This window comes from Rhododendron vialii, chromosome 5a (assembly GCF_030253575.1).
Source record: "Rhododendron vialii isolate Sample 1 chromosome 5a, ASM3025357v1".
NCBI lineage: Eukaryota > Viridiplantae > Streptophyta > Magnoliopsida > Ericales > Ericaceae > Rhododendron > Rhododendron vialii.
The window spans coordinates 1,181,282-1,197,853 of record NC_080561.1 but is presented as its reverse complement, the minus strand read 5'-3'; the positions used below and the strand labels follow the sequence as shown (position 1 = coordinate 1,197,853).

Genomic DNA, 16,572 nt, shown 5'->3' with positions numbered 1-16,572 from the left:
TGTGTCACGCTGAGTATAAGAGAACGGAACGTTGCATAAACCCTGTCTCACTAGGAGACTTACCGTGACCTTGCTCATTGGCGGCATGGTGAACGTGTCCTCAGTCTCCACTTGGTTCTCTGTTGTCACAGTTTCACCCCACTGTAATCCTGCGGTTAACTCAGCCGAAATTTCAATCTTTCCGTCTACAATGATTGGAATGCCCGCTGTGATAGTTGTTTTCACGCCTAACTTCATCGAAATGCTGGTATTCCAAGTACTGCTCTTAGTCTCTTTATACAAGAACTTCAGTTTTGCAGTGTCGGGTACTTGTGTATGGTTAGTGACACTTTTAGTTGCCATTGTAATGAGGTTCTTGTTTCAGATTCTCGCAGCCAAGCGGCGAAAATAAACATTATAAATTTCCCTTGAGATAACAAGCTCTTCAACCACTAAGCGTGCCTCCCTGCAAAGCGTTTGCACTCCAGCATTGAGACAGTTCTCCTTTCCCTCTTCGGAGATCCTCATGCAGAAACTTTTGTTAACCATACAGCGGAGAGCAATGACGTTGTCGCCAACTTTTACGGGGGAGAACAACGTGTCCGAGTCGTCGGTGGTGGTGTCATCTGAGTCAGCCCAGATCCAATTAGGGCTGAGCCTCCAGAATTTGCCAGAGTGATTGTTCTTGATGCGGACATTTCCGTATTGAGAGATGAACACCTCGTTCCCAACCGTCGGGTCTCCATTGTCACTGGACGCGAACTGCAGATACTGGCGTCCATGGATCAAGCGGGCGCTGAGGTATAGGCCATTGTCCCCCTTGAGCTCGATGTGTTTGGGCAATATCAACAGCGTTTCCCAATCGTGAATATGGAAAATAAAACTCCAGTGACGATCAGGTGTTGAATCTGCATATAGGCCGACCTCGTTTGTGAAGTCTAAATAGAACCCGAGCTGAACGTGGCGAAATTGAGCATGTACAGTAGAAATAGTACTACCAGTACTACGTTCTTCACCATCAATCCGAATAGGCTTGAACAACGTACGTGACCATTGGGATTGGTCTTCATTAGGTTCATCAGCCCCTGCAACAATGCAGGTGTCGGAGCTTGACTTAGCCATCCAGTATTTGTTATTGTAACAGCTTCTTATGTGAACAAATCCATTATCATTCCCTGCTGCAGTAGTACTCTTTGCCGTCTCAATTTCGAACTTTGCTTACGGGCTCCCCATCTCCTCTCCAGTGAATTGGAGAGTCCCATGTAACTCCCCATCGTCGGGTATGTAGCGCAAGTAGGTATGGCGTGATTTTAATTGGAACACCGCAAACCTTGGCAATGCCAACGACGCCATTTTTCTCTCCTACCCGTCTAGTTGATTAGCTATATATTGATCTGATTTTCTCTTTTCTTTTGCTTGTGCTTTTGCCCCCGCTGATATGTATGCAATTTATAGTGGAACTTCGGTGCATGCATGGCCCAACCCAATTGAATGTAGTTGAGCTAAGAAATTAATTTTTTCACCGACCTCTTGTCTTCATTTCATTTCCACGAGATGACATCATGCCAAATCCAATGATGTCAAAATGCTGGCACGTGGATGACCTCATCCAAGACGTAAGGCGGTAAAATCAAAGTTGACGTATGATTACATGCTAGCCAGCGTACTATTTTCTCTATTCGGATAACACGTATCGATACCAACGTGTATCTCCGTACCCATTTTGAATTTTTCGCAATAATTTATATATACGTATAACTGCAACACTTGATCAATTAGAGAAGTAAAATAAATTCACGCACTTTGATATACCTTAACATTAATTATAAATACCAATTAACATGATTAATATATTATAGACTCTAAATTTTGTTTAATTATCTTACTATTCAACTCTTTTCTTTTCAAGGAAAAAAAAACACTACTATTTTTGTACCAGCTAAGATACCGAAACATGCAAGTTGGTCCGCCCAGCATCGATCAGTATTTTGGGCGTTATAGATATTCACCAAGCTACATGTACTATTTGTATGGTACGGAATTGACAACACTGGACACGATAATTGAGACGGTAATGCATAACTCCTCGTTTACACTACAAGTCCTCATTTGGTAGAGTGCGGGATTATTAGCTGAAGCTTCCTCTATAAGTAGTTGTACCAATCTATATTTTTGCCTAAAATGTGATAGAGCCATAGGGGAGATACAACAACTTTTGGGGCCGGCTATTTGCAACCCACAATCTTTTTCAAACAACCCATTTAAAATTAAAAAGTTTAAGATAGAAATACCACAATGTGTAAAGACAAAAATGCCCCAATGTGCAAAAAAATTCTCATCTTCTTCTTTCTCATTCATCGCTTCCCTCACCAGAGCCCCTCCATCTTCGGCAAATATTTTCAACAGAAAAATTAACTGTTGACACTCAATTTTGCCCCACCACTCGCAAGTCCAATTTTTGAACAACATTGAACAACGCCAACTTCACTATATTTATCTCCGTGGCGCAACAAGAAGTTTCACTGTGTTGATCGGACACCGTTAAAAAATCAGTCGAGATCGTAGCGAAGTAGTGCACGTGGTGTGGAGCCATGCACCCGTACACAGAAATTGGAGGAGTCCTTTTGGAAGCTTGATTTTCAAATGTCAGTAAATGAATCTTGACTCTTGAGGTTGAGTAGTTGAAGGCACGGGAGTGAACTAGTCAAATTGGTTGATTTGTAAGTGTCGGCAAGAATTGCATTTAACTTTGTTTTGATTTTTCACTTGCTGACACTCACAAATCAACCGACTTGATTTTTCCACTCCCATGCCTTCGAACTATTCAACCTTAAGAGTCAAGAGTCATTTTACTGACATTTGAAAATCAAGCTTCCAGAAGGACTCCAATTTCCGTATCTACGGGTGCAAGAATGGCTCCACACCACGTGCACTACGTACTTTGCTATGATCTCGATTGATTTTTTAACGGTGTCCAATCAAGGCATCGAGTTTTACAAATCAAACGGCTTGGATATATCCTCAATAAAACCGTGGTGAATCCGTGAATGTTATTTCGCATCACATTAAAATCATAATGAGGGAATCTTTCTACCCTAATAAAGCTTTCAAGCATCCTAAACCCAAGGGCTTGGCTTAGTGGACCACCTCAACCTCATGCGTAAGCATGTGAAACGGCCATAGGAGGGGTTGTAAAGATTACTCCGAGGTAGCATCCTTACCTTATCTACACGTAGTTGCATTGAAAACGAGTAATATTAAGGGTTGTGACATAATCAACTAGGCTCGAATTAATCTTGAAAGTGTTAAATTAAAAATACCGGCTTAAATGGAGGTTCATTTAAGAGGTTGGAGTTATTACTATTAAACTTTAGAAAGATACTTTGGTTGGATCACCGCAAACCTTGGCAATGCCAACACCATTTTCTCTCCTTCCCGTCTAGTTAATTACTCGCTATTGATCTGATTTTCTCTTTTGTACTTTTCCCCCCGCTGAGTATGTACGCAACCTTGTAAGCATCCCTTCATTTGTGCTGATATGTTTAAGATGCTAAGGTTATTTTCTGTTTTACGCTTTTCCACTAATCTATAAGTTGTGAATGGTATATGTTGTCCAAAAGCGTCAAGTTGTTTCCACTGACCCATAACTTGTATAGATGGTATATGAGAAGGTCAAAAGGAAAAATAGAGGGCCGGAAAAAATGAAGAGGAAGAAGTTGTGGAGTAATATAAGCAACATAACAAAATGCAATAACTTGTAGTCTAAATTTTTTAGTGGAAACGCCCCTTAGTTAAGGTTATATAAGGATCAAAGAAAATGCAAGAATGTTACTGTTATTGAGTACTAGCGTAAGATATTGGAAGTCTTATTATTCTTTCTGGTTGTATTTCTCTCTTTTTCTGTTACTGGAGTATCTTGATGTTATCTGTAATAAGATAATGCTCAAATTGCACTTCCTCATGGGGCTTCAACATCCGCCTCCACTAAGGAGGCCACTGCCTCACACTATAACAAGATGGGTTTGGCGAGCGCAATTTATTAGAATAGCTGGAAAACAAGTGAAATTTGCTTTTCGGAGCCCAATAAGTCGTAATGGGTCACCTTCAATTTGTTTGAATACAGGGAATAAAAATGACAAAAACATAGTTTTTGTAGATGCTTTGGAAAGTAGAAGGCCTCAAACATAGTACTATAAGACAATGAACAACTTTTTGTCATTCGTTATCGGAAAAAATATTCCAAATCACACATGTTTCAAGACCACTTTCGATTAAGTAACGTCAGGTCCCTCACGAAGGCAACTTTGCAACACTAGGATTTCACAAATTCAGGGACAGAGACAAGCATTGAACTCAAGAAGGTTCAAATTTGTGAAGAGAATTTTTTGTAAACAAGAAATAAAAAATGCTTTTTTTTTTTTTTGAGAAACAGAAAGAAATTCATATAAGCATAGCAATTTACAAGATAAACAACCCAAAATATAAAGCTACAATGATTAGGGTGGAGTAGCACTAGCTCTATTACCACAAAACGGGTTAATGCCGGTAACTGTTGTGTGGTGCAAAAGCTTGTTAGCGCCTGCCCAGTAAGACAATGGGCTTGAAGTACATCCTTGCACTCTACCTTGGTAATCCTGCAAAAAGAGAGCTTCGAGATCGCGTGGCCAAGAATGCGTAACAAAAAATTTGTCAGAAACGTGACACAAAATGGGATATTGTTAAAGTTCAAGGACTTAGTTAATGTCATTGGCAGGATATTTATTGACCGTAGTAACGTAGTTATGCTGTGGAGTGATTCACGTGGATATACCTTTCCAAGAAAAATAGTACAGTACGTGGTTAGAAAGAAAGAGAATGACATCATACAAAAGACAAACGATGTATTTCTAGCTGATTTTCCTCATAATAAGGCAATGAAGCTAATGCCATGGAAATAAGGTGGGGATGTCCTTTATTAGAAATCAGAAAATCAGGTCCCTCAGACTCTTGTATACTAAAGATTTGGCAGAGGTGATAATTTGGACCTAGCTTCATGGAACCGTCCAAATTCATGGAACCGTCCAAATTCATTCATTTATAATCAGCCCAAACTCACTAGCTGATACAATTAACTTTTAGTTATTCATTTTTTATTATGCCATTGTAAATGTCTTTATATGTTATCTACACGTTGCGTTGAAAACGAGTAATATAAGGGTTGTGACATAATCAATTGGCCGGGCTCGAATTAATTTTGGAAGTCTTTAACATATCAGCACAAATAGAGGTCTGTGATGAAATTATTATTGGTTTACCACATTATTTTGTTATGGTTGTAATCTACCTAATAAAACACAAAGGTGTGGGATCACACAAACACAAGTTGAAAGGAGGATTATATTGAGATTCATTTGATCTAAGGGCTGATGTGTGCTTTCCAACTCTCTTAAGAAAACACTCACACTCTTACAAATATATTACAAAAATACCATCGGTTCTTTTTACCCAAATCAAATTTTGTCGGAAGCATATATAAAAAAAACCTTGCTTCTATTGGCGTCTCTCTCTCTCTCTCTCTCTCTCAACACTGCTCTTTCGAATCTCCGGCAAAATCTTTCAAATCTAGGTCAACACTCTCTCTCTCGATCGACACCGCTCTTTCGAATCTTCGGCCAAATCTTTTAAATCTGGGCCAACGAAGTTACGTGGAATGTTCTTTACTCGGCGAAATCTTTCAAATCTATCGAGTATCATGGACGGTGGGAGCTGGGCCAAGAAAGCTTTGTGAAAGCAAATGTATTTGGAATTTTTTGGAGTTTATTGGGATTTTTTTTGGATTTTTGGTCTCTGTTTTTTTGAAGTTTTGGTGTCAGCAAAGGGGGTCTAACAAAGAAACCATATCCATTTGGAAGAAAGCCTACGAGCTGTGTGGACGGTGGGTAAAGAAAGCTCCCTAAAAGCAAAGGTATTTGGAAATTTTTGGAGTTTATTGGGATTGGGATTTTTTTGGATTTTTTGTCTCTGTTGTTTTTTGGAGTTTGGTGTCTAAAAGCAAAGGCAATGCTCTATTGGGATCATCGTTGGTAGTTTTTGGTGTTAGAAATGTTCTTTGTACCTAGCTTAAAATTTTAGTTTAGAGAGTGCCGTAAGCGTGGATAATTCTCTTTCGTGTCACTAAGAAGAGGATCACATACTACACACTAATGAATCGATTTAGTGTTTGGGCCACTAGCTAGCAAGTGTCGTAGGCGCGGACAATTCCAACGGGGGTGCGTAGTGCCGTAGGCACGGGTAAGCACTAGTAGTCCTTATAGATTAAGACATGTAATTAGTTTTTAGAAGACTTTTGTTTTCCCGTGGATCGCTCACTAGTACTCCATTTGTCTCTATATATAAATTAAGACATTTGCGAAGTTGGAAAAAGCAGACATGAGAAATGATAGAAGAAAAGGAAAATGAAAGTTGTACAGAAAGGATGAGAATATGATCCGTGACATCCGTCTAGAAGATCGATCTTACTTCTTGAAGAATTAATTCCATATACATATTGTGTTCAATTATTGTCTTTAATTTTCTGCAAAGTTTCTTTAATATTTGTCTCAATTTTATAACACGTTATCAGCACAAAAATCTAATAAAAAAGTACATGAAGTTTTATAATTTAGAGATACTTGCAGTATTCTACTCCAACGGAAAAAAAAGAAAGAATACCTGAAGTATTTCATTAAAACATATTTGAAGTATTTTCTAGAAGAATTAATTATCAATTACTTCTTTTTACTATTGATTTCATTTTATGAATTTGTATTGTTTAAATAAGAATCACCGTAAATTTCTCGATAAAAACTTAGAAAAAAAGTAATAAGAGTTGGTGGGTCTTCAGTTTGATCTGAATCCACCACGCCATCTCCATCCCGTGACCTCATTGAGGGAAGTACCGAGTTTGGCCGGGCACAAGGATAATCCCGGTGGTTGCATATGTAATAACATTTTTAGTATTTATAAATGACCATTTTCTGCTTTGTCTTGCTCACAAAGAAACATGTATACATGTATAACATGATAGGATCAGAGAAAGACAATAGTAAATAATAGAGATACAATTCTTCCTAATATACAGAGCCGGTTCTGAGCTAAAACATGGTACGGCCGCTTTAGGTCTTCAAAAAATTCTGAATTGTAAGGGCCTGTTCTATATATACTTTTTTATCAAGCCTTTGTTATAGTCTAACAAAAGAAGCTCCATTTTTTAATTTTCACTTTAAGCTCCAAAAAGTCAAGACCGACTCTACCACTCATTTACAGGGCTTGACAAAGTCCATGATATGGTGCATATACACAGACTATACATATACTTGTAAAGACCACACAATAAAACTTCAGATTATAGGGGGTGGGTTCCACTACTTTGTTGAGCTAGCAATTTTAGTCAGTGTCTTCATGTCTAGCCTATGAGTTTGTAGTCTTTTAATTACAATATACTAAAAGTATATAAATTAGCACAATATACTTACCAGGAAATGGTGGACTTGTCAATTTATAATACACAAGGATGTTCGTGTATATACGGATGCAATTGGAAGGCTAATTATCAAGCTTATTATTTGTCAAGAAAAAGGGGAATGCATTAACTTTTTCTGTTGAAAAAAAGATGCAAGTAGTTGAGATGATGTATAGTAATTGGATAACAAATTTCATAAGTATTGTCATGTATGACTTTGATCTCTATAGCATGCTCTGAGAGACTCTTATTTCCAAGTCTATCCCAGTTCCCACAGCCAAAAGCCAAGAGGATCCACTTTGTTTGGTTTGGAGTTTTGAGATTTTTTTTTAATGTAATGAGTGGTAATTAATGAGTGGAGAGATATATAACTTATTGAGAATTGTGTAGAGAGTAATTTTTTTTTCTTCAAAACTTGTAACTGAACAAAAGTGGTACTTTAATCTAAACTTGTAAGTGAACAAAGTGTTTCACTTGTAGGGTAGACATGAAGGTTCTCAATAAAGGGGGTGGGTTCCACTACTTCGTTGAGCTAGCAATTTTATTTAGCGTCTTCATGTCTTAGCCTATTTGTTGAGCTAGCGATTTTTTTCAAAACTTTTAAGTGAACAAAGTGTTTCACTTACGAAACTCCATGTTTGTGTGTGGGGACATATCATATTACATGCTGCATCTCTAATTCGTATTAAACCAACAATTAGATATATCTTGAACCTGTATTAGGTGACATCTTAAAGTACAATTCAAGATTGTTATTTTGATGAAACAGTGTTCCCACCATTAGGGGGATAAAAGTCACAATTACAAGCTCGAAAAGATTTTTTTTTTTTGGAATGCATCAACTTTAGCCTATCTCAATCCTCGAACTAATCAATTTGAACTAGAAGTTCAAAGAATCATTCACTTATAAAGTATTTGCAAATCAATTGCATGTGATGTAAAATGAAAATTGAAAATAATATAATAAATAGCATTATTTAGTTTTTCGTATTTTATATTTAGTAATTTTGTTAGGGAGTTTTAATTTTAGGAATAAGTGTTTTAGAGTATTCAATTTTCCAATTATAGTTTATGTAGTTTTCTATTTTATGTTTTCTTGTTCTACAAGAATTATGGCTCAATTAGGATTTTCTACCTATTTAATAAGTTGTAAGCCTTCGGAAAAATGGAGTTATTGATTATATTGAATAAAAAGAGTCTAGAGAGAGTTTCTCTAAATCCATATCGTTTGTGATCATCTTGTATGTTGCATGTCCTATTTCTGTAGTCATACGCTTTCCTGCGTCAAATTGCCAAATGCATTTGCTGAGAAAGTTACAAAGTCTCACATTCTAGTTGCTAATACATAAGCAAGGATCGGTGTCCGAGCAAGACAATCCACTGGGAGTTCAGCAAAGGAATCTAATATTCCAACATGAGCAGAAGCGTGGGAGATCTATTGGTGCAAAAAATAAAGTTTCCTGAAAGAGAAATGTTCAAGGCAAATGAGTTAGTGCTCCCACAGAGGCTACACCCACGAAGTGAAAAAATACTGAAAGGCATATAATTACTTCATCCAAAATTTCTCTTAGTAACCCCCTGTAGAGGAATTTTCTCAAGAAAAACCTAGTGGAGGATTACTTTGTAATACAATAATACATTCTGCACTGAAGCATCAATTAATCGTGTCTGCTCGTGTTGTGAAGACTTGAGCTTCCTACACTTAACCTTTAGTGCGAACCACTATCCCTGCCATCTCATGTACACAATCCCCCATTTAGTTGGATGAGTCGCGAATTGAAGTCCACATTTGAAACTAAACAATATTCGGCAAACAATCTTGGTGGCATATGATTGTTGGGTTTTATGTGAGTGCAATTTGGTTGGGATGTGCGATTTTCGGTTGTGATGTTGTCGTGGCATTGCTTCTTTTGATCTTTGTAACGTAATTCCATATTTAAAGATTAATAAAGTATTTTTCCGGATAAAAAATGTCATAAGGTACAAATTCAGCTAAATTTTATAAAGGAAACACTTGTCTTCATAATAATGGAGGGTATACAAACATCAAATTAACGGTTCCGAACACATGCATCTTGATCTGCAAACATTAATCTATGTATCTATCATTGTTGGTCATGTTGGGTGGAGATCAAGGTGATCTGAGTTGCAGTTGACTCGTTGGCGCTTGGACTCACTACGCAGTACTAAAAAATAAAATCACGCATTTATTAATTCCTGCGGGTTTTGATGAGATGGTAAGCCATAAGCGCTTGATTCGAACAGGTCATCAACAAATCCTGAACCACTCATCAACAAATCCTCGAGCTCCCCTTTGCTTCTGACATCCTCCAACTTGCATGTTTCCGCTTCCATTGATTCCCAAGGCCTAGTAACACCTATACTAACACAAAGTGCACTAAATAACAAAATAAACAGACCAACAAAGCATAGCTTAAGAGAATTAAATGAATGCCATTGTCAAAGTTGTGGACATCATGCTTGCCATTCATAAGTGTGTCGTGCTGACTATAAGAGAATGGAGCGTCGCATGCATGAATGATGTGTCGCTAGGAGACTTACCACGACCTTGCTCATTGGCGGCACGGTGGTCATGTACTCGGTCTCCACCGCATTCTCTGTTGACACAGTTTCGCCCCACTGGTAATTTCAGGTAAACTAAGTCGAAAGTGTTGGTGCAAAATTCGTCGTATCCGATGAAAGTGGATAAACAGAGATGCTTCAAGTCACGTTACTATGTCGCTGTCCTTAAGACGATATTCGCCCCCACCAATTCCAGAGAATTCGGTGTGCACCGGGTTACAGCGAAGCCGCCTCCAAGATAAAATGAAGCCCAGTCTCCAACTGTTGTCTAACTGCGTTATGCACAAACGAAGAGAGACCCGAATACCTTTGGATTTTGCGAGCCTCTTAAGTATAATTGTAGGAGATAATTCTAGAGAGAAAGAACAATCAGAATTGTTCTGATTCTCTTCATCATTTCAATTGGTAGAACCATTTGCCTTTTATAGGCATAGATCGTGACCGTTGGCTAAAGATTACATCTCCTTTATTAAATGCAATAGTCATGTCTATTTATAATAGCCATGTCTATTTATTCCACCCCAATGGTCACATCTTTTGGTCTGGTAATGTCTATTCATTTAACCTGAATAGACACACCTTTTGTGCTCAAATCCAATATTCATATCTATTCATTTAACCTGAATAGTCACGCCTCTTGAATTAAAACCGTTCACCAATATTTACATTTAATATTCATTAAATATTTTGGAAATGTTCCAACAATCCCCCACCATTTTCAAAATACTGAAAATAAAACTTGTTTAAGCTTGGAAAATTTGTGCATAAATGAAGGTATCTTACGATTTGAACCATTCACTTAGTGAAGACACATCAAAGTTAGTCGGAAGAGCATAGTAGACTTGTCTTTGAACTAGCAATCCTTGTTGACTAACCGGACACGTCTCACACACAAATTTTCTTCTCCTTAGGTAATTCATAAAAGCCGACCCATGTATTGGCCTTGGGTCTATATCTTGGTTTCATGAGTGCTCTAAAGTCCCCCCGAGACCTATAGGAAGCGGCACCACCTCCACACTCATATAGGTAGGATTTTGTCAGTGTTCCTGTAATTATAACACAAAAATCTTATTAAGAACTAAGTAGTTCACCCTCTTGTTTTTCAACATTACAGGTACCAAGCACTTTACCTTGGGATGGATCAATTTAAAAAATTATAGTGCTCACAATCACGACATATGGTGTACTTTGCTCATTGAACTCAAGACTTGAGGTATGGCTCAAGCGTTGAGTCGAGTTTCCACCAGGAGTGATTAAACTAATTGGGCTAAAATCCCATCCCTTTTGATGTTTGCCACATCAACCCCCTTGCAAGAGTAAATAAAACTATTGCCTTGAAAGCAATATTTACCATAGCTATATTACCATAGTTTATGACATGATTAACTTGTCCGGACTTCCACCACAGTCATAACTATCAACCCTCTTTCTTAAGTGACCTACTGAGAAATATATCCGTGACAAAATACCATGTCACCCCATCTCATTGTAAAATCCTTACTTTATTCAAAAGAGAAAACCCCACAAAATAGACTTACTATTTATCCATGGTTTCCATGCTTAAATTATATCAGGCGCCTTTGTATCCATCATAACTGACGAATACCAATTACAAGCATATAAACCAATTCCTCCAAATAAACAAATTTGGATTTAATTAACTTGTGGGCCATAATTGTTTGGAACAATTATGCAACCAAGATAATAGGAATTTGTCATTCCACTCCATATCTTTGTTTAATCTCCAATACACACAGGAGAACATGTGACCGAAAGTCACATTATCAACATTTCTTCCAATGAAAATCACGTTTCATACTTCTTGGAATAATCATGACTCTTCATTTTAATCCAAACACCACATCCCTTGGTGATCCTCCGATGGTTGTAGACACCCCATTCTGGACTGTCCAGATAACGTTATTTGTCGATCTTTTATTTCCCCAATGATGATTATAGTCGAAAACAGATCAAGGACAAGGGTGTGCTTAAGCCTTGAGCGTCCAAAACCCATTTCAAACCTTTCAAACCAGAGCCAAACGGCCCCAGCAAAACCCAACTGGCATACGCCAGTGTCTTGGTGACGTACGCCAGTAAGCTGCCACGTGTCAGTCATCGACCAGTGGTCCAGCTTATACTGGCGCACGCCAGTAAGAAATGGCGCACGCCAGTCAAACCCAGTCAAATCAACTTTATTCAGCCACTTGGGCGGGACTTTTGTGCCACCCTGACGTCGGCCACAGTGTCCCTGATGATAGCTTTCGGCAGGGGCGTCCCCTCTCTCTCCTACACCCCCCATCAAGGCAAGTCCCATGCATTTAATGCATGGGAGGCTCCAACCTTCCCTTAAACAGCCAAACAGGGCCTTAGACCAGACTGATCTCAGTCACTCCCCCTCTATAAATACCCCCCTTGCATTCATTTGCAAGGGGTTGGCCTCATTAAGAAGCACAAAGCCTTCTTCACCTCTCTCCTTGCTCTCTATTCCTTTTCTTCCATTGAAAGAGAAAGGAGAACAACCCATCTCCATACACCCTGCTGACATACAGCCACCTTCTTAGCCTCCATCTTCAATCCATAAGCTTAATATCTCCTCCAAACCTCCATACAAAAAGGTATATCACCTTTACGTTCTTTTCTGTTTTCGATCCCTGAGGGGAGCCAGCAGGGCCCAGGCTAGTAAACAATACTAGTCTTGGCCTTGAAATGGTAAAAATATGAAAATCGTATCAGATGAAACCTGGCGCACGCCAGTACTTCTATGCCGTACGCCAGTCATGGAAGTATGGGCACAACTGGCGTGGGGATCATGGATCGTCATTCCTCTTATTTTATCTTTCTGTCGATCACCTTCGCATGCTAATAACCGGTTTACTGCTTTCCTTATTTAGAACTGTTTAGTGGTAATATCCTATCTTTTTCATTTCTGTCATATAAAGGCCTCTGGGATCCTTCTGGTCATGTTCCAGAACCCAGATGATGCAAAGCCTAACACTGGAATCAAATGACAAGTGGCGTACGGCAGTAACACACTGGCGTACGGCAGTAGTCCTCTGGGTCCAGTGACTGGCCCTTGCACCTGAAGCGTAAGCTAGGCCTATCTTATGTCCCACACTGTTTTGGGGTGTTCTGCTTTCTTTCATGGCCTAAAGCCATTCATTTTGCCTGTGACTGTGTATATCCTGCTATATTAAACTGCGTGGTTTGCCTTGGGTGTGCGCTGGTCCTTTTCCAGCGCCCAGAGGGTTGCAAACAAGGACTGTGAAACTAGATGAGTGGAGTACGCCAGTCTCCTTGTGGCGTGCGCAAGTCAAACCAGCATGCAGTGGCTCGACCAGTGCATGCTGATAGAACTTGCTCAGGCCTTTGCGGGGCAGCGTACTGCAATTCGTCCAGTTTGCTCAGTGCTTGTTCTCAATCTATATTTTAGCATTGCAATCAAGCCATCCACAAGCATCTTTGTCACATAAATCACAACTTGTTAAAGTTTTAACCCCCGTTAACTGTTCCTCCGCCCTAACTGGCTAAAAAATGATCAAATGAGAAAAAAAAAAAATGCAAGCGCTTTTACAAAATGCCCGAGTAGAGACCGATCTCCGGATTGGGCGAGAGGGGTGCCATAAAACCCTTCCCCTCTCGTAACCTGGCTCCCGAACCTCAGATATCGAAGGTGACGACGGACCAGTCTACAAGCCCTTTTCAAAATCAAACAAACGTGGCAAACGTTTTCGAGTTCGGTTCCTTGGGTGCTTTCACCGCTAAAACCCGAGTGGCGACTCTGAATCGAGGCGTTTCGCCGCGCTCTTCCAACAAAAGGGGCCGCGCCCGATCTTTTCAAATAGAATTTCCGGGGGCGCGTGCCCACAGTGGCGACTCTGCTGGGGACTATTGCATTGATTGATATTTGACGATTAATACATAATTGAACAATTCTCAAAAAGCTTGTCAAAACAGTACGCTTCGCGCTGCTGAAGAACGGAATGGTAACGTAACAGGATCTCAGCATCCGACCAATCCGAACTGGGGCTTTTACTATTGTTCTCTTGTGTAGTTTTCTCCAAAATATCAATTAACAAAAGTGAGCCAAGCTTCAAAAGGCGTTTGTTTTCAAAAGTGTTGCATTTTCTCTCATCTAATCATTCTTCGGCATTCTCCGTTCGTATCGATGGTTGGTCAGCCCCGTTGAGGTGTTTTGGGTAACCGGCACAGTTTACTGGAGCCCGGGGTCCTCGAACGCCCAACAACCTTGGACGATGATGAGTCGTACTACCGTTCGACCATTGCTTTGCTCCACGCGTTGCAATGGGAGGTATATCGCGGTTCTAGTCAGAGGAACCCCTTTAAGCCAAAACCGGCCTCTACAGCGTTTACAAAGCACTAGAACCTTTCAACATAAGACAGGAACCCGCAGGGTAGGATTACTTGTTTCTAACCCCATATCCTGTCTATGTGTTACCGCTTTCCTTATCGCATGCTTGTACATTCATTCGTGACCGTTTTTGCGTAGGAGCATGCTAGGGCGGCTTCTAGGATATCTTTTGTCGAGTCTGTCTTGCGCCCGTTCGGCGTTGCCTTGGCCCGATGACGAGTCATGCATCTCGATGGTGCATGTTTTCAATTTTCAAAGTCCTTGGATCAACGAGACTTTGGGAAATCAAGACTTTCTAAGTCCTTGTCTAAACGCCCGATCGAGGTTTCAAACAGAAAACTCCGAAGTTGAAACTTCGAGAAGGGAAAAGTCAAAGACTTAGGCTGTTTTGGCATCTCTTAGTGACAGTCGATTCAATCAAGGATACACCCTCGAAAAGAATATCCGAGGATTCATGGCAACGTCCAAATGTCATGAGATAGACACTCTGTAGTCATAGAGTCTAGGAGGACACCGACGACGATGACATGCGCTTTGCATTCCTTCAAATTCTTTCAAAAAGCTTGCTGCAGGAACGCCACTGAGTTCTCATTTACTTTGCTGTCAGAAGCTCTAGGCCGTTTCACCGAAAGAAAGAGCCAAGCCTACTCGGGAGGGTCTGCCAGGGCCATTTCACTATCACTTCCAAAGCCATATCACCCTCCTCAACCATTAATCCAAAATGGCAGCACAAACAGAGCTGGCTGAGCTAAAGAGGGTTGTTCAAGAAATGAACCAGAAAATGGACAAACAAATGGCTATGGTCCAGGGACTGGTTGACCTTTTTGCCTCTGTCATTTCAAAGACAGATCTGGGGCTAGTCAAAGAACCTCTTCAGGCCCACCACACTCCTGCGGTCGGAACCAAGCAGTGCTCGAAGGACATGTTCAAAGACCTGGTTAAGTTTCATGAAGCCAGGACTCACCCGAAGGAGAATGTTAGATCCTTGTTCGAAGCCAACGCCGAAAGGGAGGATATGCGCGGCAAAGAAATCAATCCCAAAGGCAAAAGAGTGCATCATGTTCCTCAATCTGGTCGTCAGAACCCACCAAGGACCTTTTCCCGCTTCTTCACACCTTTGTCCTCGGTTTATGAGAAGCTCCTCGAAGCTGGCTTCCTCAAGCCACTCCTTCCAACTCCTTCGCCTCGAACATTCCCAGCATACTACAACCCAAACGCCTATTGTGCTTTCCATCAAATGCCCGGCCATCTCACCGATGCCTGCTTCCGCCTTCGACATGAAATTCAAAATCTCATTGACAATGGCACTATTCAAGCTCCACTCCCATCAAAGCCCAGCGTCATATCCAACTTCATGCTCCAACACGGTTCAAACCCATGTGTTAACCAGATATCCATCAACTCTACTCAAATCAACTCAAGCTCCACTCAAATCAAACCTAGCTCCACCATATTCAACCCAACCCTTTTCATTAGCCCAGAAAATCAAACCAAGCCAATTTTGTCTCTCCCATCCGAACCCGAGGTTAACCTGATGGCCATAGGTGCAATCGAGGTCCTTACCGCTGATACCTGGGTTAACAGTGATGAGCAGTCTACAAAGGAGGAACTCAAGAGGAAGCTTAATCAATCAAAGGAGAAAACGGACTGGCTCGGATCCTTCAAACATGAGAATTTAGGGCTGTTGTTCAAGGAGTTCTCTCAAGTGGGTTTGGACGAAGAAGCTGAAGAAGCCGAAGTGCTGTTGCTTGAGCCTGTTGTCCTCTAGCTCCCACCTCTCTGCGAGGAAGTCAAGGGTAACTATAAAAGTTGCATTTTCAAAATCGCGTCTCTTTTGCATTGACACTGTTGAGTATGAGTCTGACATAGTGTCTGTCAAGTCGTCTAAATCTAGCTCTGAGTCGGAGTTTGTGCTTCTTAGCCCTCCATGTCGTAGCTTTTATTCTCAAATTGAGTCTTTTTGCTGTACTTGGCAATCCCGAGGGTTCTTATGATATGCATTATCCTGCTTTTAAGTACTTTGCTGGCTTTTGAATAAACCGTGTCGACCCCGACGACGAAGGGATAGATTTCGATGGGATCATCCCCAAGGAAATGTGTTCCCTCGCCGAAAGGGAAGACGAAAGGCATGCTTAGCCTCTAAAAAGAAGAGGTAATTTCA

General features: G+C 40.3%; 1 protein-coding gene across 1 annotated transcript; it reads right to left on the bottom strand.

Annotated features, from left to right (window-relative positions):
• Positions 1-360: 360 nt before the first annotated feature.
• On the bottom strand, positions 361-1,332 carry LOC131326825 (uncharacterized). Its single transcript, XM_058359710.1, has 2 exons — positions 1,202-1,332; positions 361-1,123 (listed from the first exon to the last, which is right to left on the bottom strand). The coding sequence occupies exons 1-2, from the start codon at positions 1,330-1,332 to the stop codon at positions 361-363; spliced, it is 894 nt and encodes a 297-aa protein (XP_058215693.1).
• Between the last annotated feature and the right edge of the window lie 15,240 nt (positions 1,333-16,572).

What these genes read in the sequence shown, in the direction of transcription:
- LOC131326825 (XM_058359710.1), bottom strand. Translation starts at nt 1,332, where the DNA reads ATGGCGTCGTTGGCATTGCCAAGGTTTGCGGTGTTCCAATTAAAATCA. An exon ending in GGAGAGGAGATGGGGAGCCC is followed by an intron (nt 1,124 to 1,201) that starts GTAAGCAAAGTT and finishes TCACATAAGAAG; the next exon opens with CTGTTACAATAACAAATACT.